Source organism: Agelaius tricolor, unplaced genomic scaffold (assembly GCF_023055355.1).
Source record: "Agelaius tricolor isolate 1412-34295 unplaced genomic scaffold, bAgeTri1.0.p SCAF_13, whole genome shotgun sequence".
In the NCBI taxonomy this organism is placed as follows: Eukaryota; Metazoa; Chordata; class Aves; order Passeriformes; family Icteridae; genus Agelaius; species Agelaius tricolor.
The window spans coordinates 20,363,604-20,382,820 of NW_027269273.1; the positions used below are offsets into that span (position 1 = coordinate 20,363,604).

A 19,217-nucleotide genomic window follows, 5' to 3' on the forward strand; every position below is an offset into this window, starting at 1 on the left:
ATGGATGCCTGGGAGGTCAAAAGGAAGCACACAGAGCCAAGGACTGCAGTCAACAGCAGTTGGTGATTCAGTATGAGAGCTCCCTGGACGGAAGCAGAGACAGAAAAGCAGCTGTAAACTGCCATACCCAGTAGCCATCCCTCTCCCTCAAGATCAGGTCAAAAGTTAGGGACAGAAGTTCCAGACCCACCAGTCAAGTAAATCATTCATATTAGTCTTGGTGACTCTGTTCTGGGACAATCAGATTAGTATCTTTTTCACAGAAAATAAATGAAAATATGTCCCAATACAGACAGATGCACAACAGACAACTGCCTCCTGAATGCTTTTTCTCTTCAACATGGTTTGTACAACAGCTCTTCGATGCTTCTGCACCATAACCAATTTCTGAAGAGTACTCTGGTGCAAAACTTCACATTTACATCAGATTCTGGAGTTCCCTGCAAAGGCTATTTTTAAATCTTTGGGGATCTGAGACCTACTCATCTCATGAATTGCCTTTCTTTAAATGGCACACTCACAGAGTTGAAATCAAAAGCTTGCTGGTATTAATATGTTCCCACACATTGTCTCTCCCCACCATGCTCCAAGAGTCTTCCAGACTCTTGACTTCCATCTGTTTGAAGGTTAATACAAAGGGAAGGGAACCTGAATCAAATCTCCAGCCTGTATGGTTTCATATTTGGTTTCCAATAGATAACCAGTTTGCAAGTACCTGTAGTGTCCGGCTTCTAGGTTGTCATAACATACCCTCAGTTGATTATGAAGCATCTGATCATCACAGCATCTGATCATTGTAGTCTAAAAAAACTCCACCTTTACTAAAAACATCCTGCACAGCAATACTTCAGTAGAATACCCAGCAAGTATAATACCCTTCCCTCCCCGCTCCGTGTTCTCAGCAATGTCACCAATTAACAAATGTGAATTGATTCTGTTGCTCCTAATCAGTTAGGATGAACTAAAAAAAAGTTATTTTCCCAGCAAGTTTTAATAGATGGGCTGTCATGATGTTTTTCCAAAGTACCTCCCACTGAACCCATTTGAACTGCTCACGTACCATTCTAAAGTCTTCCTCAAACTTGTAAGCTCCACCTCCCGTGGCACAGAGTGTAGTGTGCAAGCTGGAGAAGTTCTTTTCACTGCCCATCTGTATGAACCTGTGCATGGCACAGCTGGGGAAGCGGATGAAGTGCAGGTTTCCTTTGCGTCCACACATAGTCAAATTTTTCAGTTCCAGGTGCACATCACGAATGCCAGTTTTACCATAGGCTGTATTGGAGGTCAAGTATTTCCTAATGCTTTTCAGGTTTTCCACCTCCTCCTGCTCCTCCTCTGCAGTAATGTCCTTAGGTTCAAAGTAGACCAGTTTAACCAACGTTCCACCAATATCCATTCCAAACCATGGGAATGCTAAGAACAAGGGGTTAGGGAGGAAAAAAAGAGAACGTCACTATAAATAGACAGGGTAGACAAATCACTTAAATCATTTGCTGAATGACAATTCAGTGCAGTCACAGTAGCAGTATCTATTCCTGAGAACTGGGAGTCACACCCAACTCATATGCTTTAAACACATCTCTAGGTTAAGCTTTCATAAACCCTCAGTTAAGAAAAAGAATAAGGAAAATCTCAAAATATTCTTGTCTGAAGAAGGAGGCTTTAATAATATCTTTTTACTCTTCAGTCACCACCACTTGACAGAGCACATTTACTGCATTTCACCCAATCATCACCAATGGGTGAGAAATGAAATTGTATTTCACCCAATTGGCTCCAATTCTGCTAAGACTTAAGGGGATGGGGAGGAAGAAGAAACAACAAAACAAACAGGAGAAGGAGATTTCTCAAGTCATATTCCCACTGTGTAACATCTACAATTGCCTTTCCAAGCTCAGTCAGAATTTCCACTGTCACAAGGCCATGTATGTCTGAAGAAGAGCAATACAGAGCTCCCATTATGCTGGAGGCCTCCAGACTCCAACCCACCAGAACCAGCAGCTCTGTTGGACTGCAACACTTGTATCTATCAGCCAGAAGTGAGCTGGCTTATGTTCAGTGTTTACCACTGACAGACCTGTCCTTTGAGTGCACTCTCCCTTTGCTGGTATATGTGTTCCTCTATCACATAATTATATAAGAAATGCCACTATTTGCTTCTCAGCTTGCCACAGCTGGCCTCAGTCCTCCAAAATCTTTGTTTTGGTAACAGCAGGAGAAAATGACTATGGAGAACACCCAGCAGAAGACAGTAACTGAATCAAGCTGGTCTACCTGTTCCACTTATATATATATATGCATACATTTGAAATAGTAAGCCAGGTAACTTTATGAAAGAGTAAGAATTGAGAATACAAAATCTATACACAGGTACTGCAGATGGAGGGAGCTAGCAATGTTTCTTAGAAAAATTAAGAGTACTGAGGATATGATTAACATCTAAGACACACTTCTAAAATAGCAGTCACACAGTCACCTTCCTGCTTTTCAGGGAGAATCAGGCGGACTTGCTAGAAAAATGATTCTACCAACTAGGGCATCCCAACTTAGTGTTGTTACAAACTTGAAACCATAAATACCACAGGCATAGCTAATTTTTCTGCCAGTGAACCTAAAAATAAACAACTTGGGGCAAACACTTTAATAAGCATAGGAAGTACTTCTCACACTGTCCTTCCTCATGTGATCACAGATCACAATTAAGTTACTCATCTTCAGGCTGAAAGAGGATTAGTCTTTTTTTCTTACCCTGTCTCAGCATCAGCTGGCTGAATAATTTGAAAGTCTAAATTCTCCAATTTTTAATATGCTCTCCCTGCCCAAACCAATCCTTAAATGTCAGACATTTAAAACAGTTATTTCACTTCATTGCTGTATGCCAAGAAATTGAATCATCAGTTTCTCCTCCCAGTTCCCCATGGACAAGGCAGGCATAATGCATAAACTCCAATGAAGTAGCTGTTATCTGTTGTAAGGTCTAATTTTTTCCCATGCTATGCAAGCTGCACAAAGACAGTGAAATTAAGCCTAATTTGAGGTTTATCATGCTATGCAGATACATGAGAGTTCCCTGAAATGGGAAGAATTCAAAACAAGTGTGTTTAAAACAGGCTTTATTTAAAGAAGGTAAATATGTTATGGACTAACCTGCAACTCAAACACAAAGTACAAGGTAAATATTTATGTGAAAGCTGTCTCATCCACACTGCACAACATTGCAATGCAGTGGAGCTCAGGCTGCCAATCCCATTAGTGATTTACACAAATCTTTAATAAAGCTACTGAGAACTTTAATTACCTGTCCCACTGGAACAGTAAGTCTCCTCCTCAGATGTATCTTAACTATGCAGGCAGGAAGTTTCATTTTAAAAGCAGCATGGTTGGACTATGCAATACAGAACCAGCCTGTAGCTAAGTATAAGCCATTTTCCACTATTTTGCACTAAGGGCATAAAACCTGCTCCACTCTACCTGCACCAACATTTGTTTGAAAGCCATAGAGTAGATTTCATCTTTACAAGAGGCAAGAAGTGTTCCATCCTCCTATCAAACACAAGCCCAGCAATAAAAGTGTTAAAGTAAGCACTAACAGCTGAGAGTTATTCATAAATGACTGCCAAGACATTTCACTTTACATCCTAACATTTTAAAGAGTTTTAACCAAGTAATTCAAAAGAATAAGTACTGTAGAAAACAACTATGAAGTTTCTTCAACTCTGCATAATTCTTGGGATAGCTACACATAATGCTTGCATTTATAAAGTGAGCAGAAATACCAGGACACTTTTTTTTAGTTGATTTTCTCTGTGAATCTAAGTTCCTTTCATTTTGTTGTGAGCCAAATGGACTACTGCAGAAAGAAAGGAACTTCGCTTTTAGAACACCAGCAGTTTTCTTCAGCACAAATAAAGAGCCCAAGATCAGACAACAAAACCAGATATTTCAGTTATGCAGAAAAACAGCTTAGTTTTCTTCTCAAATTCTAACACCAGCTCTCCGTTGGAATTACTTGCAATAATTCAACAACCATCTTGACTGGCTGACCAATCAGAAATTAAAGTAAGTCTCAAAGTTTCTAACGAGTCACACTGAAATTCATATAACTTTTGCACAACTGGAGCAAGAGTAGAAACACTTCTGTATTCCAGTGATTAATTTAAAATGTATCCATTGTATCTTTTGTTACTATCAGTATGTTCCAAATCAAAATGCACCACTAACCCACCATCAGTTCTTTTCCATATCTACATGAAATTCATCTCAACTGCTACCTATACATTTCAACCTTCCTGGTGCCACTGAATGTGGGGCTAATGGAAGTGTGCACAGAGACTGAAGGTGCTCCTGGGGTTTGCTGCCTCTGTGAATACAGAGTAATATGATTATATTATTCTGGCCACCGAAATTAACAGAGCCTGCCCAGGACTACAGCCAGGGGACATGACAGAAAAGTGTCAGTGTAGATAAGTTTTCCACAGACTTGAGGGAGAATGGGGAGAAAATTGTGGAGGTTGGTTTTTTTGGCTTGGTAGGTTTTGTTTGTTTGTGTGTGGGGGGGGGTTGGTGTTTTTTTGTTGGGTTTTTTTTTGGGGGGGGGGGGGAGGGGTGGAGTGAAGCAGTTTGAGGTTTTCCATTGATTTGTTTTAAACTGGAAGTCCAGCATTTCCTTGATGACCTGAATAAGTGTCCCTGAATTACGAAAAGACAGGAAAGCAAGGAGGGGAAAGTAAAAGCCATCCCACCCACATCTCAGGCTGATCACAGTTAGTCAAAACTGTGTAATTTACTAGGAGCAGTAAAGACACCAGATATGTTGCAGAAATGTTCTTACAATGTAAAAAAATGCACTTCTAAATTAAAATTGTCTGATAAGGCGAATGAGCTGATTTCTCTTTCCAGTAGGTATGCAACATACCTATTGGATCAGTTGAATCTATAACTGTGGCAAAACCAGAACTATTCTACTGCATTGCTCCACAGCAGTAAGTCAAAAATAACACTGTAGAATCTAGTTTTAGGTCCCACAAAACCAATACAGAAAGCATTATGATGCATCACGTGTTCTTAAAAGTCCAGCATAAAACAAAGACCCTACTTATATATTTAAAAAATTAATTCTCTTTATGTTAATAAACTGTGCCAACTACTTAGTGGTTTGTTATCATGAGATAAAAATCTGTACTAGTCCAAAATTTAGCTGCAGAAGCATGTGACAATGCAAACAGAAGGTATCTACAGCATTGCATAAGTAGGTAATCTGATGCACACCAACAGCTGTGTATCTGGGGCAAAGGTTCACTCACGAGAAATGCCGTGATACATTTTACCTAGTTTCTGCATTAACGCTGCACTATCAGGCTCTTCCTACAAGGCATTATTATATTCTGATTCCAACACCTTGTATTCTTAAAAATCTTATGCTTAACACACAATATAATGAAGGCACGAGGAAAGTAAATATCAAATCACAACATTCTCCTACAGACAAGAGCTCAGGAGAAGCAAGAATGAGAGGGAACTCCTGGGTCATCAAGTAACATTTACCCCCATTAAAGGAAATAACCAAGAGGAATCCTTTTCATACATTTAACCAACCATCACATAAGGTTAGCTGAATCTTTCTGCTCCTCAACATTCAGAAAGAGATTGTGCTTGAATCCTGCTGGTTAGAACATTCTTCTCTCCACCTGAGCCCTGGATTTATTCCTGACCAGTTTGCAGCAGTTTCTTCTCTTGCCAAAACTGTTTCAACTTACAATACCTGTATTTCCTCAAAGGCAGACACAGTATTTCAATTTTTTAAATCAATAATTTGAATGGTGGTATCAATACTCTGCTATCTTAGTCACAAGTATCTCAGATGAAATATCTTAGTTTCAGCTGCTTTTCTTTCTGAACACACATATGTTGAAATCCTATTATTTAATTTACATTTCATTTGCATTGTTTGACACTTTGATGATCTACGAAGTTCCTGTGTTAATTTGGTCCAGAAGAGGTGAGAGAGCAAAAAACAGTAACAGGTGAAAAAAATCAAAATAACACACACATAACATAGTATTCTTACAGCTTCTGAAAGCTGATTTTTATTAAAAAAATAAAGCTACAATAGCTTACACAAATTTTTCAATTACTTCTTCCTGTTTTACACAGCTATAAAAAATAAAATGGAAGCATCTTTTTTTCTTTGAATGAAACTAGAATATGTAGCTCAAAAAATGTATTGTATCTGCTTACTAATTAAAGTTTCCTCAAACCTTAAAAAGCTAGAGCTGAATCATGCACACATATCAGGTGAAGCCTTCCAGATCATCCTCAGTAGCAGAGGCATATTGAATGCCTTCCTCCTCCACCAGAAGAATGAACAGACAAAACCCAAGTTAGAACTAACCCCACAAACAGGTCAAACCCAAAAGCAGAGAGCTTTTTGTTAAAAAGGTGTGACCATCCACACAAATGGTTTATATTACCACAAACTGATTTGAAAAAGAAAACTGACACAAGCCTAATATCCCTGACAACCCATCTAGTTAAATGAAGGCAAAAAGAAAGCCAAGGCAGGATTCCCAGCAGAGGCTGTACCAGGAGTCCTCTCTCACTGCAGGCTTATCAGCAAAGCACACTGGAATCATGAGGAATCTTCCCTTCTGAGAGGGGAAAAAGACCTGTGAGCATAGAATTCTACCTCACTTTGTCAGAAAGTAAAAACAATGAAGAAAATAAGGGTTTAAAGGAATAACTGCTGCAAAAAGATAGGTTTCATTTGTTGAAATATTGGGAAATGACAATTATCTCATTAACTTCACCACCACACAAAGCAAACCCTGCAATCAATACTGTTCTCACATGCCATGTGGCAACTGCACTTCATTTTGCAATCTGTCCTTAAGAAAAGAACAAACATCTGCAAAGGTCAGGATTAAAAGCACCAAACAAACCCATAAAAATGGTACTGTGTAGTATTCACTAGAGGAGGATGCAGTGGAAAGGAATGCAGTACCAGGACAATTTGAATAATAATGTAATGAATTTTTTAAGATAGTGACAATGTGCTATCATTATTGCCTGTATGACTAATACTAAATTTCAAACCTTTTCTTGTACAAAACAAACCATATATATTAAAAAGCATATCAGCAAGCATTAATGTATTTTAATCAGCAAATAGATTGCCCACAAAATAGTTCTACAAAGCACTTCCCTCAGCTGCTGTTTTCATTAAAGTCTCATTTCACTAGAACTCCACACCTGAAGATTCAGTTGTCATACATCTTGGACGATATAGTCAGTCACCTATGCTTTTTACTTTGATGGGCACTTTTTTCCCCTCAAGATGGGACGGAAATTCCAAAGCCCTCATTCTTTCTTAATCAAGTGATTACATGAATCCTTAAAAGCTTTACTCTTTGCTTCAAAATAGTTTTTACTATTATGGAGAGCTTGATATGCAAGTGCTGACTCTCCTTAGTTACACCAAATCAAAATGCAAGCCAGTCCAAGTTCTGCAGGTTTTGTTCATAACGAAAAAGTGAAGCAGGACAAAGACTACAAAACCAGTTTGTGACAGAGAATGACTTGGTCATTGATAGGTTAAATTTGATAGAGGACTAAATTAACTATCAACAGGTACTGTAAGCACTACACAATTAAGCAATCAGAGAACATTCTAAGGGAAAGTGGGATGAGTAGCTCACCAAAAGCATTGTAAAAGTCAGAAAAGGCACTGGCTAATACACAGTCCTGTGAAAGGTGCAGCTCTTTAAGGCTGCTTCTGAATATTTTGTTCTGTTTAACTAGAAAAGTTTTGGTTTTTTTTTAATACTTACTTCAAAACAAAGGAAAATTCCCAAAGCCCAGAGTAGCTGAATGGACACTACTTCCTACTGAGTAGAAACATCTTTAAATTTTGGCAGCAGGCAGCTATGATCCTGACTATCCCTATTATCCTTTTGGAACATGCTGAACTTGCAACAAAGAACCAAACATTTGTTGGTTTATGTGAAGGGCTAGCAAAGTGAGAGTGAAAAGAAACTTTTTCCCTTAGATAGTTTAACTTGCAGGGTTCACCATGGAATTATTCAATACCTCCAAGTAAGCAAGACTACTAATCAATAAACCATAGAGAATTAAGGAAATATAGAATTAACAAATAGGACGTTTGAGTCTCAGCCTTGAAACCAAACCTGAAATAGACAAGCAGTTCACGAACACTTCCCAAATGAGAAGCACATTACAAATTTCAGCTGTTTACAAATATTTTTCCCCGGCAGTCAGAATAACTTGCGCCGGGTTCCCAGATTCACTTTTTCCTTCATTCTAACAACGTTTGGGAAAGGAGCATACACCAAGCCCGCGGAGCCTTCCCACGCTCCAGAGCGCCCCGGCGTTACTCACAGTGTTTCTTGGGCACTATGAGCTTCATGTGTGCGGCGGGAGGCGGCGAGCGGGCAGGACCCTGGGCACCGCCCGACGCGCTGCTCGGCACGGAGCGGCCGCCGGCCGCCCGCCCGCGTTTGTGCCGGGCCGCTGCTCCCCGCCCGCCGCCGCCCCATTGGCGCAGGGCGGGCCCGGCCCACGCGGGAGCGGGGCCGTGCCCGGGCGGCGCCGCCGCATTGGCCGGCACGGGGCCCTCGCTCCGCCCGCCCGGCAGCCGGCGCTGGGGGGCGGAACGCCCGCGGCGCGGAGCCGGGCGGCCGTCAGCCCCGGCCGGGCGGCGCTCCGCAGGCAGGGAGGCGGCGCGGGACCCGCGGCCGCCTGACACCGGGCCGGGCTGCGGCAGCGCCGCGCGGCGGGGGCCGGGCCGGCGCCGCTCCCCAGAGCCGCCGCGGTCATCACTTACGTGGCCTGTGCCGCCGGCCCGAGTCCACCCTCCGGCGCAGCCTGCATTTCTTGGCCGGGGAGCCGTGGCTGAGCGGCGGCAGCTCCGGGCGTAGCAGCAGCGGGTGCGGCGGCTCCCCGCAGCCGCCGTTGCTGAGCGGCGGGCCCGAGGGGTGGAAGCCGTTCTGCAGCAGCCCGCCGAGCAGCGAGCAGGAGGCGGCGGCGGGCGGCGGCGGCCCCGCCGAGGCGGCGGGCTGGGCGCGGAGCTGCTCGCCCATGGCGGCAGCTTCTCCCCTTTGTCTCCCGACTCAGGTCCGGCTGGGCGCGGCGAAGCCTCCGCTCATGCCGGCGCCCGCAGCTCCGAGCGCTGGGATGCGGCGCCCGCCCCCCCCGCACGGCGCAGGCGTCCTGCCCGCAGCGCGCTGCAGAGGGGCGGCCGCCGCCCTCGCCGGAGACGCGGCGACCCCCCCGCCCGGGCAACGTGCGCGCTCCCGGCGCCGCGCCCCGCACCTGCGGGCTCCGCCGGCGGCCCCGGGAGCGCGCCCGAGCGGGCGGCGGGGCACGGGCACCGCCAGCTGCCCCCGGTGCCGCTGCGGCGTGGCCCCGCTCCCGCGACCCTGCTCGCTGGGGCACACTGAGCAGGCTGCCCCTGGCACCGGCTGCCAGGTCAGGTTCGCCTCGGCGCACCATGGCGCACACTCAGTGACTCAGGTATCTGTGTCTCGGAGGCCTCGGTGTGTGCGCTCCCAGGTACGCCTTGCTCCTCACACAAAGTTACTTAGGCATCGGGAGGAACGTTCAAGTTTTTGTCTACGAACGTTCAACTTTTTGTCTACGCTGTCACGTGTCACTCAGCAGGTTAGAGCGACTAGTGTGACCTTGAATGTGTTTGACCTCATGCTTTTTTAGTATCTTGGCTTTCCCTGCACAGCACCGATAATCTTGTGACTGTGATTTATTCTCTGACCGCTCAGATATCCAAGTGCAAAAATGCATTTTCTAAATGGAATATATCAACTATCTGGTTGGAATGGAAACTGGGTGAACTGTGCTCTGGTGTCACGTGTAGGCTTGAAAAGAAACGCTAATTGAATTTTGCTCTGCACATGAAGGTCATTTCTTTATACAAACTGCCAGTCACGATATACATGGTTGTCCTTAAAGTAAAAATGCGTCTCATAGTGGCTCCTTCTTACACCTAGAATTAGCACAGGACATGGGGCCTCCATGGTAAAACATGTACCAAGAATTCAGAACTATTATAACTGCCTCCAGAAAGGAACACTGCATTAAGACACGGCTTCATGAGAGGTAATCTGGCATTCTCTCCACTTCTTGGCTGGGACCAGAACATTTTGTTTAGGTAACTGGAAAGCAACAGAAAAACATGCACACCAAGTTGGGAAAATGAAGAAAGAGTGTTTGAGAACAAAGTAAAATTTTCTTCCTAAAAACCTGCAAGTAATATTCTGAAGGTGATTTAAATGCTTAGAGTTTTCTTAATATTCTTAGCATAAGCACTGGTAATTACCAGCCCAAAAGTGATTGCCCTGAAGAGGGTAAGAAGGAAGACAGGCTACAAACATTTACTGCTACATGGGGGCTTAGTGCTTCCTGAACTGTGGAATGTCTTGAGAATTCCCTAACTTACCTGATTATGTTTAAACTACAAAGCAAAGGCTGCTGCCTGGACTGGCAGAGACCTTCATGCCATTTGACAGCAGATCTAGGCAGCTGGCTGGGTACACTTTATGAAATTGTCAAGTCTAACCTCTTAGGACATGAGGAATCCTTGCTGCTACTGTCCCCAGCTGGTAACAGAAAGAAACTGACTGTGCATAGAGCCAGCCCCATATGGAACAGGAGATCAAACCTGATGATTGTCTCTGCATTTGCTGGGAGCAGACACACGAGCAGTTACTGTATCTCAGTGGAAAGGTGGCAACTTTTTACCTTACTCCAACAAAAGCAAGAGCACCTTCAATTGCACGTGTAAATTTCCTTCTGCTAGCAGAATAGTCTTTCCACTGATTCACTGGAATACTGTACTCAAGTATTGTGTCCAGTTTTAGGCTTCTAAAAGACTTTTGGAATAACAAACAGAATGAAATGAAAACATCAAGTGTTAGTCTGTGAAATGAAAGATTTGAAGGGGTATACATTCTGGAACAGGTAGCAGCAAAGGAAATCATCACAGTTGTTGACAATTAAGAAAATTCCTAAGTCGCAACTCCAGGAAGGGAAATTGACTTTCCACTGGAGGCAGATACTTCCTAGCATGAACTTAGACAAGGATTAGACTGAACCGGAAGACTTGACTGTTTATTGCTGGTTTTAGGAGAAACTAAGTATTTGTGGATAAATGGTTTATGTAGAACTGATCCAGACTTGAAGCAAGGAGAATGAACTTTTCTGAAGTTCCTTCCAATCCTTTATTTCCAACTAAGTATTTCCCTTACATTTTGCTGTTACTTTTGCACAATTATGCCACAGACAGAAGTGGACTGGAATGTATAAAATCTGTCAATGAAGTGATGGCATACAAGTGAAATTTCTAAAACCTTGGTGCAACTAAAGTAAATTTTTCCTCTTCCTTTTACCCTATTCTTCTAAACAAACCCTGTTTGCCGGTTCAGTTTTCAGTTAAACTTGTAAGACAATCTAAATAGAATCCAGGTGCAATATTGACAAACAAAGTCAAGGATGACTTCAGTTCTTGCACAATTAACATTTACTCCACATTTCAGTCTTTCTTCTTCAACTGAAGCAGGTGGAAGGTCCTAGTTTATATTTTAAAATATTTTCTATATATCTCACTGTAAGTTAGCAATCTGGTAGGAAAAGGACTACAAATACATTGTATGCTGAACAATCCAAGATACAAATGACCTTAGATCACTGAACAAGTCTGCTATACTGATTCACTCAATATTACACATTTGCACTTCACAAACACTTCATGGCTTATTCCATACCTGCCTGTGCTTCGGACACTCAGCTTTCTCTCACCTCTTTTTATTTGTTTATAAACACAGAGGGCAAGTCTGTAATTCTCTAACTCTGTCAGCTTCAGCAAACTACTGACTCCCTTGCAGTGAGGATACTTTGCCATAGATCAGAAGTGCTGTCCAGGTGTGACAGTTTCAAAACCAATGGAACTGGAAAAAACAAACTAACTAACTAACAAAATACACCACACTTTCAGGTACGTTATCATCAGGCAACCTGGCTTGAAATTTTTTAGGAACTTCTGAGGGTTGTATCTCCCTCCTTCATTCCATGGGACTCCTATATCCAAGGCCTAAGGCTAAGCTAAAATAAGTATCAAACAGGTGCAGTCCACATGTAAATCTGTTATCTAAAAACAACAACAAAAAAATCTTACAGAGCACCAGTGGTGTTATTCTAATTCAAAGCTAACCAGCTATAAAAGTTTGGTCATATTTTGGAGAGAAGTGGTAATGAGACACATGAACATAGCTTCTCTAACTACACAGACTATTTTATGCAATGCAAGGAATGTAAGGAAAGAGACTTCTGCTATAGCTGCCTGAGGATTTATATTCAAGCAGTTGCTGGCACTCTGCCACTCCTGTTTATATTTTATTCAAATTATTTCCATGTTTATCCTATCTATACTGCAGGCCAGTTATACTAGTTCTTACTCAATTTATCCTCTTTGAAATAAAGCAAATGCAGCAAAGAATAAATTAACTATTTAGAATATTCCTCACCAAAAAAAAAAAAAAAAAGATACAGTTGATTTGTTTTAGGTATATTCACATGTTGCACACATCAAATAAAAAGTGCCAAGTCTAAGAGTCTGGTATTTCTTCTCAATTTCTCTTCAGTACTGGAAAAATCCCATACTGTTTTGGTGCATATACCTTTGGTAGACATGTTTTTTTCAAATTCTTTTTTTCATAAATTGCAGGGCTAGAAGACCAACAGTCAAACATAACTATGTTGAACTATATAATGAAAAGTGATAGATGTGTAAATTAAATGGGACAGAACAGCTCTAAAACTGTGTAAATTCTTATCTGGAAAGTGCAACATCAGAGTATTTAAAATGAACATAAGGACCTCTGGAATTATGGTGTGACTCAGGAAAGCTAAGGTAGTCTTACTATCACAACAGCTAGCTCACATGAGAATTCTGCTTCCCCCAAACACTAATGCATCTGAGAGGGGAAACTGACTGCAGATGACAGAGGAAATGAATAGCATAAATTTAGTCATATGCCTAAATCTTTGTCAGATTGAGGCCAAGAGAGATGATATTGAGACCATCAGTTCCTTCCCTTTTCACCCAACTATTAGTACAGTACAGGCTTCTTTCAATTATGCCTTCTGTGGCACTCAAAGAAAACCTGTTGATGTTATGAAGAAAAGCCCTGCCCAGAGGGGAAGCTCATCTCCCCCTCACTTTCATCAGGGGAGAGAAACATGGGAAAAGGCACCCTGCCTAAGCTGGAACGTTGCTTTGGCAGCCTGAACAGCCCTGAGGAGGAATGTTCTTTCTCTTTGTTGATGACAAATAGGGCATAGATAGATCTCCTAGCCCAAGTGCCAAGCTCAGTGGCCAGGGAAGGCAGCATGAATGCTACCTGGAATGCTGTCAGGACTAGGACATGAAACTGTTTGGGGTGGAAGGGACCTTAACTACCATTTAGTTCCAAATCCCTGCCACACAGAGGGATACCACCCACCAGACCAGGCTGCTCAGGGCCCCATCCAATCTGGTTTGAATGTTTCCAGGAATGGGGCACACACAACTTGTTTGGACCACCTTTTCCAGTGCTCCACTATCCTCCACTATCCTTAGAATTTCTTCCTAACAACATCTAATGTAACTCTCTCCTCTGTCCCCCCTTCTCCAATCACTGTGTGCCTGTGTAATAGATGACTTACACATCTAACAACAGCCAAACTAGGGAATAAGGGTCAGAAGGGGACATAGATGTAGGCTGGTCTTACCATCTTGCCCATCCCTGCAGCCAGACTTTGCAGCAGTCCAAGTGGTTTCTACAGTTCTCCTCTGGCAGTTCTGAGATGAGGTTAGGGATTGTGGTTGCTGTCTTTCATCCCAACTGAAAAAAAGCATGCTGCAGTCACAAAGCAGTGATAACCTTCTCTCTAAAGCCCTCCCTGCCAGTACCTCTGTTTCTATGTCTGACTAGACAATTATAACTTAGTTCACACTTACCCTCTCCAACTTTAACTGATCCCTGGCAGTTAAAGAGCTGTTGGGTTCTTCTTTTACAGGAAACAGAAAATGTAAGTGCCTTAGTTAAGACATTTCAAATAAAATCCCCCACATTAGTAGCATTTAGGGTCCTTGGCTGCTTCTTACTAGTACCAGACAGTGAAGATAAAGCAGCTGTTGGAGGTGAATAATCTTTTTTATTCCCATGCCACAGTTTCTATTCTGCAGAGAACTTTTTAAGAAAGAAAACAAACAGGTAATGGATCCAAACTCTTAGGTATGTAAAATGCTAAAAAATTCATTTCCAGTGCACTCTCCTTTGCCCCATAAAGTCTACCTTGTACACAAGTATTTGGCTCAGTGTACTGCTGCTTATCTTAAACTATCAAACTTAAATATACAAAATGTGATTGGAAAACATGCAAGTTCACAACCCACTGATTGAGAAATAATGTTCATCATCATAAAAAAATAAATTATTGCAACAAGTGACAGAGCACTTAGTAGGGAAACCAATGGCCTTTGCTCCTGACTGCTCCCCCACAGATAATTACCCTCATGTATGTATACAAACTGGTTTTGTTCAGCTTAATGTCTTCACTTTCTTTTCAACTCAGCATTTTCATATGGTCCTTCACAATGCAACCAGGAGGTAAGTGATAGTTTCAAAACAAGCACTTTGAAAGAATGAATGGCTGCCAAGTACAAAAGACTACCTCATCCTTATTCAGCACTGCCACATCTAAAGAGGAAGAGAAACTGGTTCTCCTACCAACAGTCAGCTGCACAAGAGACTTTTTACTTGCATTGGTCTCTACTCCCAAAGCTTGAATGCTGAAAATCCATGAAATTTCATGATATGAATCATGAAATCCAAGATATGAATGAAAATGAATCTGGTAACAGCAGGGAATCTGACTTCCTATGCCTATGTTTGGAAGAGATAAAAAAGGCATCTCTTTAAACTATTCTAGCTGCACACACATACCTCCAATGCAGACAAAACTGGCTTACTCCTCTAACTCAGGAGGGAACACACAGTGTCCATCAGAGCCTAGAAAGGACACAGAGGTTTAATTTTCCTTCTTCTTAACTAGCCCAGGGATGGGAATTAGTGTAAAATGGAAACACACCACACCATCAGTATTTCTCCAGTAGCAAGGAAGCATTATGTCTGAAAGAACATTTAAGCACAGGGTTTATGTCCAAATACTACAACTCACCTGGAGCTAAAAATTTAGTAGAATATGTGCTTTCAGACAGATAAACCAAAGATCTGTTTAGGCTAAAAAAACATTTAGTATGTCCTTGTGAGTTTAAGTTGAAATCACAGACACAAATACACAAATGCTGTTATTTTTAAAAATACCTTTGTAATCCATGTTTGCAAAGAATTAGTCTTGTGTAGGAAGGAGTTATGCTACAAATGACAAATTTGCCCTTAAATGCTCCAACTACCTGGTAACAAAAAAGGGAAAGAACCTTATGCTAGCATTGGATGGGACTGCTATAGTCTGCTATAGACTGCTACAGTCCCATTTTATCTTCTGAATATTTCTGGAACTACTGTCTTTACCTTAAAGTATGTTCTGTGCTATGCATTTTATTATCTTCAAGAGGCCAGTTTAGAGCTTTCAGGCTTTCACAAGGTCAAAAAAACTATGGATACACTAAAAAAAATTACACTGTAATTATAGACTTCTGTTTTTTCATTAGATATATTGTGAAAAACCCCCTACCATTCAAAGCAACTTTCAGGGTCTCTCCTGCATAGGAGGCAATTTGTATTTCACTGCAGGGATCTTAGTGTCACCAAAATATTTGTTTTCTTGTAATAAAACATATCTAATAAAAACACATGCTTGGTCTAATGGGAATTTAAGACTCAAAGATACCATATGGGTGATCAAAACAAGTTCTTTGGATCAATTATTAACATGGAAGTGTCTAAGAAACATATGCCAAGTACCATGGAGCACAAAAGATTTTGTATCTCGTAACATACGGTGTAACACCCTGGGACATTACTCTGACACTCACTCACACTGAAAGTTCTGATTATACACATTTATTGTTCTTTTCAACCCCAAATGGTAAATCAGACTCCTTGATCTCATGAACACTGCTAACCAAATTTATTGCATTTATCCTTCATTTTGACATGGATGTCAAATAAGGAAGCTACCGTTTATTTGGTGCCAGTGATCTCACACATGGAACGAGAAAACAAAAGCCTTGTGTATCTCCTGTAAGACAGGAGACAAAGATACTTTTACTTCAGTTTACAAAACCTTTGTATATCCACTGAAAACAGAACTGATACAGCAAAGACATCTATCTCTCATCCTTTTTTCCTGACTGCTCTAAAACGTAGTAAGCACCAACTGATTTGCTTTATCTACGTTTATAAAATTTAATTAATATATCAGAGGGGACATGTATCTTATCTTCATTCCATTTCCTCTTAGAAGGAAAGAGGGAATCAAACCAAAAACCAAAACCAATCAAACAAAAATCAACCAACCAAAAAACCCAAAACACACACACACACAAAAAAAAAAAAAAAAAAAAAAAAGATTGAGAACAAGCAGACCAAGCAGACAGATCAGGAAGGAAGGTACACATACCACAACAGATAAAAGTATAAGAAAAATACTGATGCAGTGGTTATGAGGCATCAGCGGTCATGGACTTCACATAACATAATGCCCACAAATATGACATTGGTCTTCATTCACAGGCACAACTGCAACCTGATACAAGCTGAAATCAATATGTGTGACCTAAAATCCTAAACGAAAAAAAAAGTTGTCTGATTTATGACCTCCTAATCATCAACAATTTTCAGACCTTAGATACTCCCAGAACATATACAGACATACATAGACAAAGTCATTTTTAGAACAGATTCATTCCCATATTTTGAAGCAAATGCAAAAAGCACCAGTGATGGACTCATCATGACTATTTTCATAGGAACTGCAAAGACAAACAATTAATGAAAACATTAAGAACAAAACCCTTATCTTTCCTGCAGAGAGAAATCAGGATGGAACCCTAATTTCAGTGAACTAGAAAGTCTGTGATTAAAACAAAAATCCCCAAAGTCACCACCCCTAATCACAACCAAGTTTAGATTTGATTGTAAGCAGATTGACTTCAGTCACAGCATAGACTGACATAAGGAAAAAAGGAAGAAGACAAAACATAGTTCTGAATTTAAATAATTTTCACCTACATAGTGCTTTGTGCACACAGATCTTCAAACCCTTTACAAACTGTGAATAACTGCTCTTCTCACCTTCCATTTAAAGAAAAAAAAAGCAATAGTGCTAAAATAAAAAGTAGCAAGAGAGCTGAGAAAGAACTTGCAGAAAGGTCTCACTTCCAAAATGAAAGCTATATTTGGATCAGTTTGACCCAAACCAGAAATTTCAATTTCCATGTCCCTCAGCTGAAAAATTTAGTAGCAGAATTCCAGAGTCATTCTCAGATTTTTAACTCATTTGCCTTGGCAGGGTCAGTGCTGAAATGGAAATCTGAAAGACTTCTATTTGAAAAACAGCAGAATATCTTCATTTTCTTTAAAAAAAAAAAAAAAAAAAGAAAACAGCTTCAGTTCCCCAGAAGCTGAATTCTCAGGAAAATGGGCTATTAATCTAGCAGTGAATTAGGCAGGCTGATTAGCAGTCACACTTACATTTCATCAGGCAGAGAACACGCTGTCTTCCATTTGGCATGGCAGGGCCCTGGAAATACTCCCCCTTCATGCTGCTTATTGGAAACAGGATCCATTTAAGTTTAAATACCAAACAAACAAACCCCCTTGCTTGCAATTTCAGCAAATTAATTCATCAGTATTAGCTTCCTTTGTTGAAGTTCCTTGAGCATATTAGAAACACACGTTTTCACTTCACTGACCTTTCTTGTTCTGCTTGAAAATTCAGTGAAAAGCTGCCTATTTATTTTTGCATGTACATCCACCCAAGTTATGTCATGTGGCCATTTACCAGCGTGATCAAAGTTCCAGGCACACAGGTAATTGACCCCAAAGCATGGTGTTTGAAGTCCCTGTTTGACATGATTTGTGTTATTCTCTGCGTCAATAGTTATTTCATCTGTTGTCCACTACAGTTACAACCAAATAAGAAAAGAGAATGCAAACTACTATTCAGTGCAGCTTGCTTAAGACATTCTCCTGTCTCACTACAGGAATAATTTCAGGTATTCTAAAAAATAGCCTACTTTCTTGAGAATAAGGCTGTATAGGTATCTGCAATAATTATGATAAATTTCTAATGTTACTATCAACTTAAATTCTCAATTCAAAAATCATAGTTGAGAACCATGAATTTTTCACTAAAATATGCCTGACTTTCCTTTTCACTGCTTCAGCTGAAAATCATTCAGAACTATTAAAACAAATTTGTTTTCTATTTTTGTTGCAGGATGAACTCCTACCATGGAGGTAACATGTGACTTCTTTAGACTGTATGTACACCCAAATGAAACTGGGTTCCCAGGAAACAGTAACCCTGAACTTCAATGTGAGTTAATAATGCAGAGGAAGAACAGAAACAAAGGGAACCCACGGTGGGGAAAGGGAAAGACAAGCAACAGACTTGCCTATTCAGTGGCCAGAAATCCCAAGTTTATAGTCTGGGTTCTCTTCCCATCAGAGGCAGGCAGTGGCATTAGTTGTGGTTTCATCAGATCAGACCTGCACTGTGCCAGTACTTTACAGACTGCAGCCAAGGAGGAGCAGGGAGGGCATGGAAAGAAAAAGAAACAAAACAGAGAGAGGATTACAGCTAACAGCCTGGTACTATATTCATCCCAAGCAAATATGGCATGAATCTTACCATCATCTCCAGATCAATATTGTCAATAATATTCATCAAACTATTTAAGAATCTAAAGTGAAAAGTTAAATCAGAGAAATGCTCCTGTGATGAGGCTTTACCCATTCCTGGATGGAAAGAAATACATACCAGATTAGATTTTTCTCATCCAAATACACTCCTGAGATTCTTGGTGTCCATGGCTGCTTCAGACACCCAGAAGCTAGCTACACATCCTACCTCAAAAGGGAAAAAATACATCAGATTGAAGCAATCTGCATGCATAATATGCCCTCAACCAGAACCGTGGCATAACTTGCAGGATATAGCTACATTTTAGATACCCAAAA

General features: G+C 41.1%; 1 protein-coding gene across 6 annotated transcripts in view; it reads right to left on the reverse strand.

Annotated features, from left to right (window-relative positions):
* Positions 1-18,842, reverse strand: part of PANK1 (pantothenate kinase 1) — a 37,044-nt gene extending 18,202 nt beyond the window's left edge. The window contains exons 1-4 of one of the 6 annotated variants that reach the window (XM_071439100.1): positions 18,653-18,842; positions 17,727-17,797; positions 13,798-13,910; positions 1,061-1,413 (exon numbers count right to left, since the gene is read on the reverse strand). In XM_071439100.1, coding sequence (XP_071295201.1) covers positions 1,061-1,396 — 336 coding nt within the window. In that variant the 5' untranslated portion in view covers positions 1,397-1,413; positions 13,798-13,910; positions 17,727-17,797; positions 18,653-18,842. Of the gene's footprint in view, positions 1-1,060; positions 1,414-8,394; positions 8,551-8,839; positions 9,268-13,797; positions 15,081-17,726; positions 18,308-18,652 lie in introns of those variants that run through there. The other 5 variants (XM_071439098.1, XM_071439095.1, XM_071439096.1 and 2 more) reach the window with 5 other exon arrangements.
* Positions 18,843-19,217: the final 375 nt, after the last annotated feature.